The sequence below is a fragment of the Ranitomeya imitator genome, chromosome 6, assembly GCF_032444005.1.
Source record: "Ranitomeya imitator isolate aRanImi1 chromosome 6, aRanImi1.pri, whole genome shotgun sequence".
NCBI lineage: Eukaryota > Metazoa > Chordata > Amphibia > Anura > Dendrobatidae > Ranitomeya > Ranitomeya imitator.
The window spans coordinates 478,515,818-478,530,141 of NC_091287.1; the positions used below are offsets into that span (position 1 = coordinate 478,515,818).

The 14,324-nt window shown below is 40.5% G+C and overlaps 1 protein-coding gene across 2 annotated transcripts in view; it reads right to left on the reverse strand.

The window, feature by feature from the left end:
* The window catches only part of CNGB3 (cyclic nucleotide gated channel subunit beta 3), a 249,308-nt gene that overhangs the window by 12,314 nt on the left and 222,670 nt on the right, over window positions 1-14,324 (reverse strand). For both annotated transcript variants that reach the window (XM_069731577.1, XM_069731576.1), the window contains one exon: window positions 5,109-5,280. In XM_069731577.1, the coding sequence (XP_069587678.1) occupies window positions 5,109-5,280 (172 nt within the window). The remainder of the gene's footprint in view (window positions 1-5,108; window positions 5,281-14,324) is intronic.

Here is a 14,324-nt window from a genome sequence, read left to right on the forward strand (position 1 = left end):
AGCGCCGGCCAGCCGGAAAGCACAGTGGTGACGTCACCGCTCTGCTTTCCGGCCGCTGTGCTCACAGCCAGTGCAGGAAAGCACAGCGCCGGGGACAGACAGCGGAAGGTAAGTATGTAGTGTTTGTTTTTTTACTTTTACGATGGTAACCAGGGTAAACATCGGGTTACTAAGCACGGCCCTGCGCTTAGTAACCCGATGTTTACCCTGGTTACCCGGAGACTTCGGGATCGTTGGTCGCTGGAGAGCTGTCTGTGTGACAGCTCTCCAGCGACCAAACAGCGACGCTGCAGCGATCGACATCGTTGTCGGTATCGCTGCAGTGTCGCTGAGTGTGAAGGTACCTTTACATCATGTCCTCCCTCTATCTGAAACTAAATCTCTCCAAAATGGAACTTCTTGTGTTTCTCCCTTCTACTATCCTCACTCTACCCAACATCGAAATTACCCTGGAGGGTTCAACCATAACTCCCAAGCAGCATGCCCGCTGTCTTGGGGTCATATTCGACACCGAACTTTCCTTTACTCCCTATATCCGATCACTCACTTGCTCCTGTAACCTGCATCTTAAAAACATCTCCAGAATCCGACCTTTTCTTACCTTTGAAACTGCTAAGACTCTTTCTGTCACTCTTATTCATTCTCGTTTGGACTACTGCAACTCTCTTCTGATCGGTCTCCCTCTTACCAAACTTTCTCCTTCTCCAATCCATCTTGAATGCGGCAGCCAGGGTCATACTTCTGTCCAGCCGCTTCACCGATGCCTCCATCTTGTGACAGTCATTACACTGGTTACCCATTCGCTACAGGGTCCAGTATAAACTCATCTCTCTCACCCTCAAAGCTCTCCACAGTTCTGCACCGCCTTATATCTCTTCTCTCATCTCTGTCTATCGCCCTACACGTGCCCTCCGTTCTACAAATGACCTAGTACTAACATCCCCCGTAATCCGAACCTCGCACTTCCGTCTCCAAGACTTTCTCTCATGCTGCGCCAGCTCTCTGGAATGCACTTCCCCAGACAATCAGACTGATACCTAGCCCCAACCTATTCAAGAGCACTTTGAAAACCCATCTCTTTAAACAAGTCTACCACATCAACTACTCAGTAAATTAATTTTGCCCTGTTCCCTCCTTCCAAATATTATTCTGAATCTGCACCCTACTATTCATCTGTCTCCACACCCTCCTTGCACATGATAACTGCACTTGATACTTGACTATTGCACTTAAACACACGGGCTGATAACCGGATCATGCAGCTTTATATGAAAATTCCTATTTATTATAATTGCCAGACCTGAAATAACAAGCACTTTTCACCTATTGTATCCCCCCCATTTCCTTGTAGATTGTAAGCTTGTGAGTAGGGACCTCACCCCAAATGTCACTGTGTAAATTGTCTTAATTTGTATTGAATTTATTGTCTGTACATGTCCCCGCTTAATTGTAAAGTGCTGTGGAATATGTTGGTCCTATATAAATAAAAATTATTATTAATTATTATTTTCTTGACGAGCTTCAAGAGGTAGTCACCGGGAATGGTTTTCACTTCACAGGTGTGCCCTGTCAGGTTTAATAAGTGGGATTTCTTGCCTTATAAATGGGGTTGGGACCATCAGTTGTGTTGTGCAGAAGTCTGGTGGATACACAGTTGATAGTCCTACTGAATAGACTGTTAGAATTTGTATTATGGCAAGAAAAAAGCAGCTAAGTAAAGAAAAACGAGTGGGCATCAATACTTTAAGAAATGAAGGTCAGTCAGTCGGAAAAATTGTGAAAACTTTGAAAGTGTCCTCAAGTGCAGTGGCAAAAAACCATCAAACGCTACAAAAAAACTGGCTCACATGAGGACCGCCCCAGGAAAGGAAGACCAAGAGTCACATCTGCTTCTGATGATAAGTTTATCCAAGTCACCAGCCTCAGAAATCACAGGTTAACAGCAGCTCAGATTAGAGACCAGGTCAATGCCACACAGAGTTCTAGCATCAGACACATCTCTTCAACAACTGTTAAGAGGAGACTTTGCAGCAGGCCTTCATGGTAAAATAGCTGCTAGGAAACCACTGCTAAGGACAGGCAACAAGCCGAAGAGACTTGTTTGGGCTAAAGAACACAAGGAATGGACATTAGACCAGTGGAAATCTGTGCTTTGGTCTGATGAGTCCAAATTTGAGATCTTTGGTTCCAACCACCATGTCTTTGTGCGACGCAGAAAAGGTGAACGGATGGACTCTACATGCCTGGTTCCCACCGTGAAGCATGGAGAGGAGGTGTGATAGTGTGGGGGTGCTTTGCTGGTGACACTGTTGGAGATTTATTCAAAACTGAAGTCATACTGAACCAGCATGGCTACCACAGCATCTTGCAGAGGCATGCTATTCCATCCAGTGTGCGTTTAGTTGGACCATCATTTATTTGTCAACAGGACAATGACTCCAAACACACCTCCAGGCTGTGTAAGGGCTATTTGTCCAAGAAGGAGAGTGATGGGGTGCTACGCCAAATGACCTGGCCTCCACAGTCACCAGACCAGAACCCAATCGAGATGGTTTGGGGTGAGCTGGACCGCAGAGTGAAAGCAAAAGGGCCAACAAGTGCTAATCATCTCTGGGAACTCCTTCAAGATTGTTGGAAGACCATTCCCAGTGACTACCTCTTGAAGCTCATCAAAAGAATGCCAAGAGTGTGCAAAGCAGTCATCAAAGCAAAAGATGGCTACATTGAAGAACCAAGAATATAAGACATATTTTCAGTTGTTTCACACTTTTTTGTTAAGTATATAATTCCACATGTGCTAATTCATAGTTTTGATGCCTTCAGTGTGAATGTACAATTTTCATAGTCATGAAAATACAGAAAAATCTTTAAATGAGGTGTGTCCAAACTTTTGGTCTGTATTGTACATACTTCCGTCCACATTCTGACTAGACATGCCTTGCTCAATTCACCTGTATTAAGCGAGGTCACACATGTCTAGTCGGCTCGTGACCGCATTTATGCAAATCGCAACCTTGCAGTCAAGTGCCTGCCTCCCCACTGCTTCGACACCAGAGAATCCTGACAGCGCCCACTGTGCACACTGTGAGTATTCATATAGAGTGACTGCAGACTTGAACGTCAAGCCTGGACAACCCCTTTAATTTATTGTATTCCTCAATGGGACCTGATAAATGCCAATTTACCACAAAATCAAAATTAGCAGATTTTTTCTTGGACTCGGCAGCTCTGTGTCTAGCCATTAATGCACACCTTTGCCGCCTTCTAAACATTGACACTGCAGATGAGTTTCTGGTAAGTCTTTCAATAGGATTAGTAAAAGTTTCTTGTATCATGGCGTAGACATAAAACTGACCAATTTTGTATAAGTCAGTAGCATTCTGTTTCCGGACAATATGAAGCACTTTCTATTGAAGCAAAGTTGGATCTAGAGTGGCTTTAAAGTTTAAAGCAAAAATAATAATTCACCGCATCAAAGTGACTTGAATTAGCAACTCTATCGATATGTGGACCATACAGTCTCTTCCCATAATCTCATTTATGTGCTTCCGTAGTACACCGTCTGCCCAGCTCTTGGTGGCTTCCATATTATAATTCCTCTGCCTATACAATCAGTCTTTTCTCCTGCTGTATTTGTGAATGGCGATCCATCATCTTTGCTGTGTGATGCATCTATCGACCTTTCTGTAGAAATGTATCACTAACGGCAGAATTATAATTTCCTCTCCGTATAAACCATGCTTCGGCGACCTTGTGCGCAAGTCTGCTGACCTTGGAAGTTTACACTTTAAAATGGGAAAGTAAGATTATGACTCATATTTATATATTTTACTAAGAAAAATGTGTCATCAGAAAATAACCTATTGTTTAAATCAGGTTTATATATTAGGCTTTTTTTTTTACAACATTTTTAAATTAATAACTTTTTTTTTATCTTTTCATATTACATTCTTTAATTAACAAAAAATAAAAATATTGCAGTTTTCACATTGGGCACTAGGTCATCTTCAAAGGGAACCTGTCAGAAATATCCACTCCCCCACCTCAACCATTACTATATATGCGACCTATTAAAAGATAAGCCTGTCGATTTCTTTATGACGCCAGAGCAATGCTCCGGCAGTGAGAAATCATGTTTCGAAGTTGTGTCTGGAAGTGCATTGTGGTGCGCGATGCCCTACTAGCGCCTCATCCTCAAAATCCTCCTGATGAGCCCAGTGAAATTAGCAATGGGCGAAACGCATCGTGGCGATCTAATATAGGAGAAATGGACTGTACAATCACAATCCATCATCTATGCTGGTGATGATTGATTAGCCTCTTAATAAGTACAAGGGGCAGTGTGTGCTTGGGGGAGGTGTGTGAAATGAATGGATGAGAATAGAAGTGATCTCTTTATACATTGTTTACTTACACAGGCACTTGATATAAGCAAATGAATGATTTGGCCAAAGTTTCACACATCCAGAAAGCAAATGTCTCAAATGCCTGTTGTTAGGCATCAAAACGACATTTAAAAATCTTCAAGATGGCGCCCATCACTTGGTCATTGCTGCTGTGGTTCGGTGACTGTGGGCTGGTGCAATGGGGGCTTTACTATGCAGCACGGATCCTGTGGGGCACCACATCGCTTCCCCTGCTGGTGTACCATTGCTTTAGGGGTGGTCCGCACATGCCACCGCACCTTTGAGGTCATGGACCTACTAAGAGGTTCACCATGATGTGGTAGTGGGCTTCATGAAGTCTGATCAGAATGTTAAACTAAGAATCAGTTTTGTAATTTTTTGCTTGGCCACAATATTTTTACATGTAAGTTTCGGATGTGCAGTCGATGTCTCTTGTCTATAGCTATGGATCATTAAAAGCTGTAACTCATACTGAAAAAACAATCCTAATTCGAGTATGTTGACGAAAAAAATAATAATACAAAATATGGTTCTTACAAAAAAAGAAGGAAAAAAACGAAAGCGGGAAAACGAAAAATCGAAAATGAAAAATTGCCGGTCCCATAAGGGGTTAAGTTTAATGTAATGCGTATGAAGGCATCTAGTTATGTTGTGCATGAACATAATTTTTTTTTTGCATCCTGCATTATGATCACTTCTTACCTGTTCAGCCGCCTGTTGCTGCTTCACAAGCTGTAGTAAGCGTTTGTTAGCTGCAGCCTGCATTATGGTTTTGAAAAGTTTAGGAGTCTCCTGTTTCGCAGGTATCAGATGGGCAAAGCCTTTTCTAGCAACGGGGGGCGCTGCTGGTTTCCCTTTGTCTTTTAACAATTTCCTGTGTTAAAAGGTGACAATCAGTTATTTAATATGGTTACAAAATAAAGTAGAGATCTCAGTAAGAAAATGATATGACCGATACTGATCCCAAAAACAAAGTCTTATAGACATTTTGGGAGAGGAGGATAGTGAGCATGACTGGCTACTACATCAGTAGGCAGTGAATGGAGTGAAGGTCACAATAATAATAAAAAAGGCTTTAGATGTGCAAATAAAAGTGAATGATTAATAAACATTTTTCAACCAGGATAACCACAGTTAATATATGCCCTATTGGGTTAAATGGGCATCATATACATGATTCCTTCATCAGGATGATCAGAGCAGCTTTCATTTTGGAGCATTCTGCACAGCCATGTAGTACAGGGTGACAGCTTAATTTTTTGGGCACCATATAATCCCTGATTTCTCCTACAGTGTTGATTTCCTCTATGACACCAACTAATACCTGGGAAATCAATCAAGTCATTGTCTTTGGTGTATATTGAGCCCCAGAGAGTTACAATTTTCATAATAAGTTACAAAAAAAGTCTTAATTTACCCCAAATATTTACTTTTTGGAACATATTTGCCAAAAGTTAAAAAAAGTTTGCATAATTTACTGGGTCCATCGTGGCCAAGAAGTTTGTACCAAGTTTATTAAAGAGGTTTTCCTTGCTCCACTTTTACTTAAGCATTTGGCAGTGAGCAGCGTAGATGGCCGCATATTGGCAAATGCCTGTCAGTATGCGTGCTGAATAGAGACGGGTAGATCGATTTGTGGGATACTCTTCCATTGGCCCGGTTGGTAGTCTCTGGTCACTGGACATGAGACTCATGAAAACTCTTACCTTTTATGGTGCAATGTCATCATTGCGGTGCATTGTATGCAAAATGTTACTGGATCCCGGCTAATCAAAAGCTGCACCATGGATCCCAGGACATAATAGATCCATGAGCCTCCTGTCCAGTGCCAGAGACTACTGACCTGGCCCATGGACCGGAGTCCAGCGAATTGATTTACCCATCTCTAGTGCTGACCTCCTGATGTGGAACTGAGCTGCACTGTGAACCTTGCTAAGCATAAAGTCAGAAAATGGTACAAATTTTGAAGTCTAAACCTTTTTTATAGAAGGCATAGAAATAATTTAGTTCAAAATGAACCAAATGTATATACAATGTGTTCATTTTTAATATATTTGCCACAATTTAATCCGGCAGTTCCTTTTTTGAATTCTTGAGTAAAATACCAGTTTTAGAATGTAAAAATTATTAATTTTTAGATTTAATATCACAATCTGGGAAAAAAATTAGAAATCTTGCAATTTTCACACGGGCCAACGAGTCTACTCTAGATTCATTCTTTTTGTTCTTTCAGGATATCTATATGTCCATTAACAACAATAGACTAACTCAGACTATCTTTTGCACTTGGTCATTAGTCAACTAACATGATGGGTATTGAAGCACCTACAATCTGAAAGTAGACAGACATACTAATGAAAGGAAGGGGGATCAGGGTCAGCTGTGACATCCCCCATTGTGATTGTTAGATCTTCTGTTATTAGCTGTGTATGGAAGTGTTATCTGATATTGTAATTGTCACAACTTTGTTGTCAGGTGCTTCTTCCCTGTCCCTAATGCTAAGGGCACCCTAGCTTGCCCTGTTCTCCAGATTACTTCGAATGGTAAAGATGCTGGAGCCATGTACCTTGCCCTAGCTCCTAAATCCGCCATCAGTTTGTACCGTTCCCCCACCCAGGGAAGAGTGAAGTAGTAGTGTACCACAATACACCAACCAGACTAAAAAGGTAATACAAGCAGGGATAAAGGAAAATACCAATCATACAAATATACTCACACAAATAACAGAGGTAAACACTGTGGAGTGGAGCATGGGTAAAACCAAAGAAGGAAAAGAAGGATATTAGCACACACCAAAAATCTCGTCACAGTCTCAGAAAAATCCACCAAACGCCTTTTCAAACAACAACCACTAACCACCATCTCCAACCATGCAGCATGAGCTTGCTCTGGCAATGAGTGCTAGCCAGAGTTCAGATTATATAGGAGATGGGAGTGGCTAACAGTGAACAGCTGAGAACATCATGCAGGAAAGCTTTCAAGAGCTCTCAACTGAGCAGATTGACCCCTGCACTGCTAAAAGAAACCTGTACCAGTGCAGGAGTAGGAGAAATCAGATGCTGCGGTGTTCTGGCTCCTCTCTGTGGTGGTAAACCCATGACAGAAATCAAGGCTGTGCTGATAATGAGGCTGCTAAAAAGTCTTCCATAAAAAACTATACAGTATATCTAAATTAGCCCCTGTAACCAATGGGAAAATGACACCATTTCTAATCTTTTTTATATAAATTGTGATACGAAAAAAATTACCCCAAAATGTAAAATATTACATTTAAACCAAAAATCTAATTTAACCCCTTTCTGACATTAGACGTACTATTCCGTCGAGGTGGCCTTGGCCTGTATGACCACCGACGGTATAGTACGTCATATGCGATCAGCCGCTCTCATGGGGGGAGCGTGGCCGATCGCGACCGGGTGTCAGCTGATTATCACAACTGACATCCGGCACTATGTGCCAGGAGCGGTCATGGACCTCTTCCGGCACATTAACCCCCGGAACACTGCAATCAAACATGATCGCATCATTCCGGTGTCATAGGGAAGCATCACGCAGGGAGGGGGCTCCCTGCATGCTTCCCTGAGACCCTCGGAACAACGCGATGTGATTGCGTTGTTCCAAGAGTCTCCTCCGTTCTCCATGCCAGCCCTGGATTCAAGATGGGGGTGGGGGTCCTTCCGGGTCCTGCAGGGAGGGGGCTTGCGAGCCCCTGCTGAGAGCAGGCGCCAGCAAGCCTCCAGCACTGCCTGTCAGATCGCTGATCTGACACAGTGCTGTGCAAAGTGTCAGATCAGCGATCTGACACTATTTAGTAATGTCCCACCCTGGGACAATGTAAAAAAGTAAATTAAAAAAAAAATCACACTGTATAAAAATATAAAAAAAAAATTCCTAAATATATATATATATTTCCAATAAATACATTTCTTTATGTAAATAATAAAAAGCAATAAAAGTACACATATTTAGTATCGCCGCATCAGTAATGACCTGACCTATAAAACTGCCAAACTAGTTAACCCCTTCAGTGAACACCGTGAAAAAATAAATAAAAAACGAGGTAAAAAACAATGCTTTATCATCATACCGCTGAACAAAACGTGGAATAACACGCGATCAAAAAGACGGATATAAATAAACATGGTACCACTGAAAACGTCATCTTGTCCAGCAAAAAATGAGCTGCCATACAGCATCATCAGCGGAAAAAAAAAGATATAGCCCTCAGAATGAAGCGATGCAAAAATAATTATTTTTTATATAAAAAATTTATATAAAATAGTTTTTATTGTATAAAAGCGCCTAAACAATAAAAAAAATGAATGAGATATCGCTGTAATCATACTAACCCGAAGAATAAAACTGCTTTATCAATTTTATCAAATGTGGAACGGTATAAACACCCCCCTAAAAGAAATTCATGAATCGCTGTTTTTTGTTCATTCTGCCTAACAAAAATTGGAATAAAAGGCGACCAAAAAACGTCAACTCGTCCCGCAAAAAACAAGACCTCACATGACTCTGTGGGCCAAAATATGGAAAAATGAAAGCTCTCAAAATGTGGTGATACAAATACTATTTTTTGCGATAAAAAGCGTCTTTTAGTGTGTGACAGCTGCCAAACATAAAACCCAGCTATAAAAACCTGCTATAAATAGTAAATTAACCCCCCCTTTATCACCGCCTTAGTTAGGGAAAAATACTAAAATAAAAAAAGTATTTATTTCCATTTTCCCATTAGGGTTAGGGTTAGGGTTGGGGCTAAAGTTAGGGTTAGGGTTGGGGCTAAAGTTAGGTTTGGGGCTAAAGTTAGGGGTAGGGTTGAAGCTAAATTTAGGGTTAGAGTTGGAGCTAAAGTTAGGGTTAGGGTAGGGGCTAGAGTTGGGGTTAGGGTTTGGATTATGTTTACAGTTGGGTGAGGGGTGTGTCAGGGTTAGGGGTGTGGTTAGGGTTATGGTTAGGGTTGGGATTAGGGTTAGGGGTGTGTTGGGGTTGGGATTAGGGTTAGGGGTGGGTTCGGGTTAGGGGTGTGGTTAGGGTTATGGTTGGGATTAGGGTTAGGGGTGTGTTGGGGTTAGGGGTGTGTTGGTGTTAGGGCTGTGGTTAGGGTTGGGGTTAGGGTTAAAGGTGTGTTGGGGTTAGGGTTGGAGTTAGAATTGGGGTTTTTCCACTGTTTAGGCACATCAGGGGCTCTGCAAATGCAACGTGACCCTCACAGACCATTCCATCAAAGTCTGCATTCTAAAACTCCACTTCTTCCCTTTCAAGCCCCAACGTGCGCACAAACAGTGGTTTACCCCCACATATGGGATATCAGCATACTCAGGACAAATTGGACAACAACTTTTGTGGTCCAATTTTTCATGTTATCCTTGGAAAAATATAAATTTGGGGGCTAAAAATTCATTTTTGTGGGAAAAAATTATTTTCTTTATTTTTACGGCTTTGTGTAATAAACTTTAGTGAAACACTTGGGGATTCAAAGTTCTCATAACACATCTAGATAAGTTCCTTTGGGGGTCTAGTTTCCAATATGGGGTCACTTGTGGGGGGTTTCTACTGTTTAGGTACATCAGGGGCTCTGCAAATGTAACGTGATGCCCACAGACCATTCCATCAAAGTCTGCATTCCAAAACGCCACTTCTTCCCTTCCGAGCCCCGACGTGTGCCCAAACAGTAGTTTTCCCACATATGGGATATCAGCGTACTCACCACAAATTGGACAACAACTTTTGGTATCCAATTTATCCTCTTACCATTGGGAAAATACAAAACTGGGAGCTAAAAAAATCATTTTTGTGGAAAGAAAGAGATTTTTTATTTTCACGGCTCTGCGTTATAAACTTTAGTGAAACATTTGGGGGTTCAAAGTTCTCACAACATATCCAGATAAGTTCCTTTGGGGTCTAGTTTCCAATATGGGGTCACTTGTGGGGGGTTTCTACTGTTTAGGTACATCAGGGGCTCTGCAAACGCAACGTGACGCCCGCAGACCATTCCATCTAAGTCTGCATTTCAAAACAGCACTCCTTCCCTTCTGTGCTCTGCAATGCCCCCAAACGGTGGTTCCCCCTCACATGTGGGGTATCGGCGTACTCAGGACAAATTGCACAACAAATTTTGGGGTCCAATTTCTCCGGATACTCTTGGGAAAATAAAAAATTGGGGGCCAAAAATCATTTTTGTGAAAAAAAAAATGATTTTTTAATTTTCACAGCCCTATATTATAAACTTTAGTGAAACAATTGGGGTTTCAAAGTGCACACCACACACATAGATAAGTTCCTTAGGTGGTCTAGTTTCCAAAATGGGGTTACTTGTGAGGGTTTCCACTGTTTAGGCACATCAGGGGCTCTCCAAACATGGCGTCTGATCTCAATTCCAACCAATTCTGCGTTGAAAAAGTCAAACGGTGCTCCTTCCCTTCCGATCTCTGCCATGCGTCCAAACAGTGGTTTACCCCCACATATGGGGTATCAGCGTACTCAGGACAAATCACACAACAACTTTTGGTGTCCATTTTCTCCTGTTAACCTTGAAAAAATAAAAAATTGGGTGCGAAAACATCATTTTTGTGAAAAAAATACGATTTTTTATTTTTATGGCTCTACATTATAAACTTCTGTGAAGTACTTGGGGATTCAAAGTGCTCACCACACAGCTACATAAGTTCCTTACGGGGTCTACTTTTCAAAACAGTGTCAATTGTGGGGGGTTTCCACTGTTTAGGCATACCAGGGGCTCTCCAAACGCGACATGGCGTCCAATCTCAATTCCAGCCAATTTTGCATTGAAAAGTCAAATGGTGCTCCTTCCCTTCCGAGCTCTGCCATGCGCCCAAACAGTGGTTTACCCCCACATATGGGGTATCGCCGTACTCAGGACAAATTGTACAGCAACTTTTGGGGTCCAATTTCTCCTATTATCCTTGGTAATATAAAACAAATTGGATCTGAAATAATTTTTTTGTGAAAAAAAGTTAAATGTTCATTTTTATTTAAACATTCAAAAAATTCCTGTGAAACACCTGAAGGGTTAATAAACTTCTTGAATGTGGTTTTGAGCACCTTGAGGGGTGCAGTTTTTAGAATGGTGTCACGTTTTGATATTTTCTATCATATAGACCCCTCAAAGTGACTTCAAATGTGATGTTGTCCCTAATAAAAATGGTGTTGTAAAAATGAGAAATCGTTGGTCAATTTCTTGGTTGGTGCTCCTTCCCTTCCGATCTCTGCCATGCGTCCAAACAGTGGTTTACCCCCACATATGGGGTATCAGCGTACTCAGGACAAATCGCACAACAACTTTTGGGGTCCACTTTCTCCTGTTACCCTTGAAAAAATAAAAACTTGGGTGCGAAAACATCATTTTTGTGAGCAAAATACTGTATGATTTTTTATTTTTACGGCTCTACATTATAAACTTCTGTGAAGTACTTGGGGATTCAAAGTGCTCACCACACAAAGTGCAAACCACACTTGGGGATAAAGGGGTTAAGCAAGAAGTTATTTTCGGACTATACATTTCCTTTAATAAATCTTCCCGTTAGTACCTATTATTATTAAAACTTTTACTGTATATTCTGTACTGTATTTCTAAGGCCACTGAATTGGCGTCTAAGGTGCAGCAAGATTGAAGGTGAGATTACAAGTATTGATCCAAATTTACTAGAAAAGAAGCTTTGTGAAAGATTCAATCCATTCCCTTTGTGCCAGAGTGAGCAATTTGTGCCAGATCATTGCATTTGTCCTCTTCTAAATATAACACCTATAGCTTCCTACGATAACAGTACAAATAAATGGCCTTTTATAAGCTACTGAACATAACATAGAACTGGCATGCAATAATAAATGCCTGGGACATGAGGCTACTTCATAGTGCTCTGTGCCTCATTATATGCCACCCATCAATATATGTAGAAGGGGCATAGGGTCAGGTCTCACTTACAGAGTCAAAAGGCCAGAAGATGTGGTTATTAGTAAAGGTGAATGAAGGGACCAACCTATTATTGGACCCTATTAATGTGGGTTTTTAAGGTGAGTGTTTTCATTTTGTGAGCTTAAGCATACTTCAGTGTATTTCTTGCACCCGTCAGATCAATACTAAAATCAGTTACTTTTATATTATTGGATGAAATATGTGGTCGCTAAGGACTAGAAGTGAGAACTATTGATCCAGGTGTTGGATACAAAAGAGATAAGGCAGAGAAAGAAAAGTGAGTTTCAGAATTCTGCTCAACTTTTTTGTAGTTTATTTCTCATAATAAATGTGGACGTGGCCCTTGCCCTTTCTCGACAGTTTCATAGTCCCAAACAACAATGAAAATGTAAAAAAAAATAGTTTTTAAATATAAATATGGGCAGCAGCTTCTCAATGGTTAACACTGCAGCCTTGCAGCGCGGAGGTCTTGAGTTCAAATCCCACCAAGGCCAACATCTGTGAGAACTTTGTATGTTCTCTTTGTGTTTGTGTAGGTTTCCTCTGGGTTCTCCGGTTTCCTTTCATGCTCCATAGACATACCGATAGGGAATCTAGATTATGAGCTTCAATGGGGACAGTGATGATGATGTCTGTGGAATTAATTTTGCTATATAATTGAGTAATATAAATAAATCTCCTATCATATAGTGTCAACATGGTAACAGTATAAAATCAAATCAGAACTGCGTCTGTAGTATAAAATCATGTGTGTGACTATAAAATGATGTGTATGTATTAAATCATATTTGTATACAATCATGTGTGTATATAAAATATGTGTATGTGTGCAATCATACCTGCACATGTACATTTATAACAGTCTGCCCGTGTATGTGTCAAAAAAAAAAAGATTCTTGTACTAATGTAAATGTAAATGTAATGCAAATGTAAAAATTTACTTCAATTTGTAAAAATGTTAATGTGTCCCCCTCTGTATAGCTACAGTATGTACAGTAACTGTTTTTGTGTATGTATAAGAGCATTGTTAGGCATTTCTTTCATAATACTATAAATTCTATATTTTTTCAGATACTTCTTAAATGTTAAAAAAAAGTGGTAAGGGGCTTCATAAATTTGGTGCTTAGGTTAAAAAATTTTTTATTCAAAACATTTTCTCTAAAAAATATTATAGCTATGTAGTAGTTTTGGTTCTGTGACTGTATCTATGTAGCAAATTTGAGTCTTTTAGTGTATCAATTTAATAAGAGAGGATTTTGGAGTAATTGCTGTAGAATGACAAGCCTATGAGTTGGGGTGGAGGTGCCACCAAAAAATGAGTTGGGGGGAAAAAGGGTATTGTGGAACGATGAGATAACAATTAGGGAGCACGTGGAATGACGAGGGGACTCCTATTCAAATGTGTGTTCTAGGGCTCATTGCCATCAAGTTACGCCACTGCTGGTACCTGTTATAGTCTATGAAGCACAAAATCATGGTGATATGTGCGATTTTGATCTGAGTCATGGATCAAGCTCGCCAATGAAAGTATGAGGTGTCATCCGTGTGCTATTCTTTTGACTGAATTTTGAGAAACTTCCATCATTTTTTTTGTCATATAAGAAAACTGATGAAACTCTAATGGTAAAAAATGACACATTGACCAAACACTAATGAAAATTGGATCAAAAACACGGATGAAACTTGGACAATTGAAACTCTGAGCTGCTTCTCCCTTAGAGGCTCTTATGATTGCGAATTTACTAGACCAATCCCTCTCTCTACCAGAGAATATACTAATAAAATCTACAATTATGACCTGGAGGAAATTATATAACATTTCTTACAACAACCAAATTAGTTACCCATTAGAAAAACTTTCTTTATATTCTGCCGTGCCCTTCCAAACTTCCCTCTGGATAAACGGAGAAAGAATGGTATAACAAATTGTTCGGCCTTATTTACCGGACCTAAAAAGGATTTAATCATAAATTTTCTAT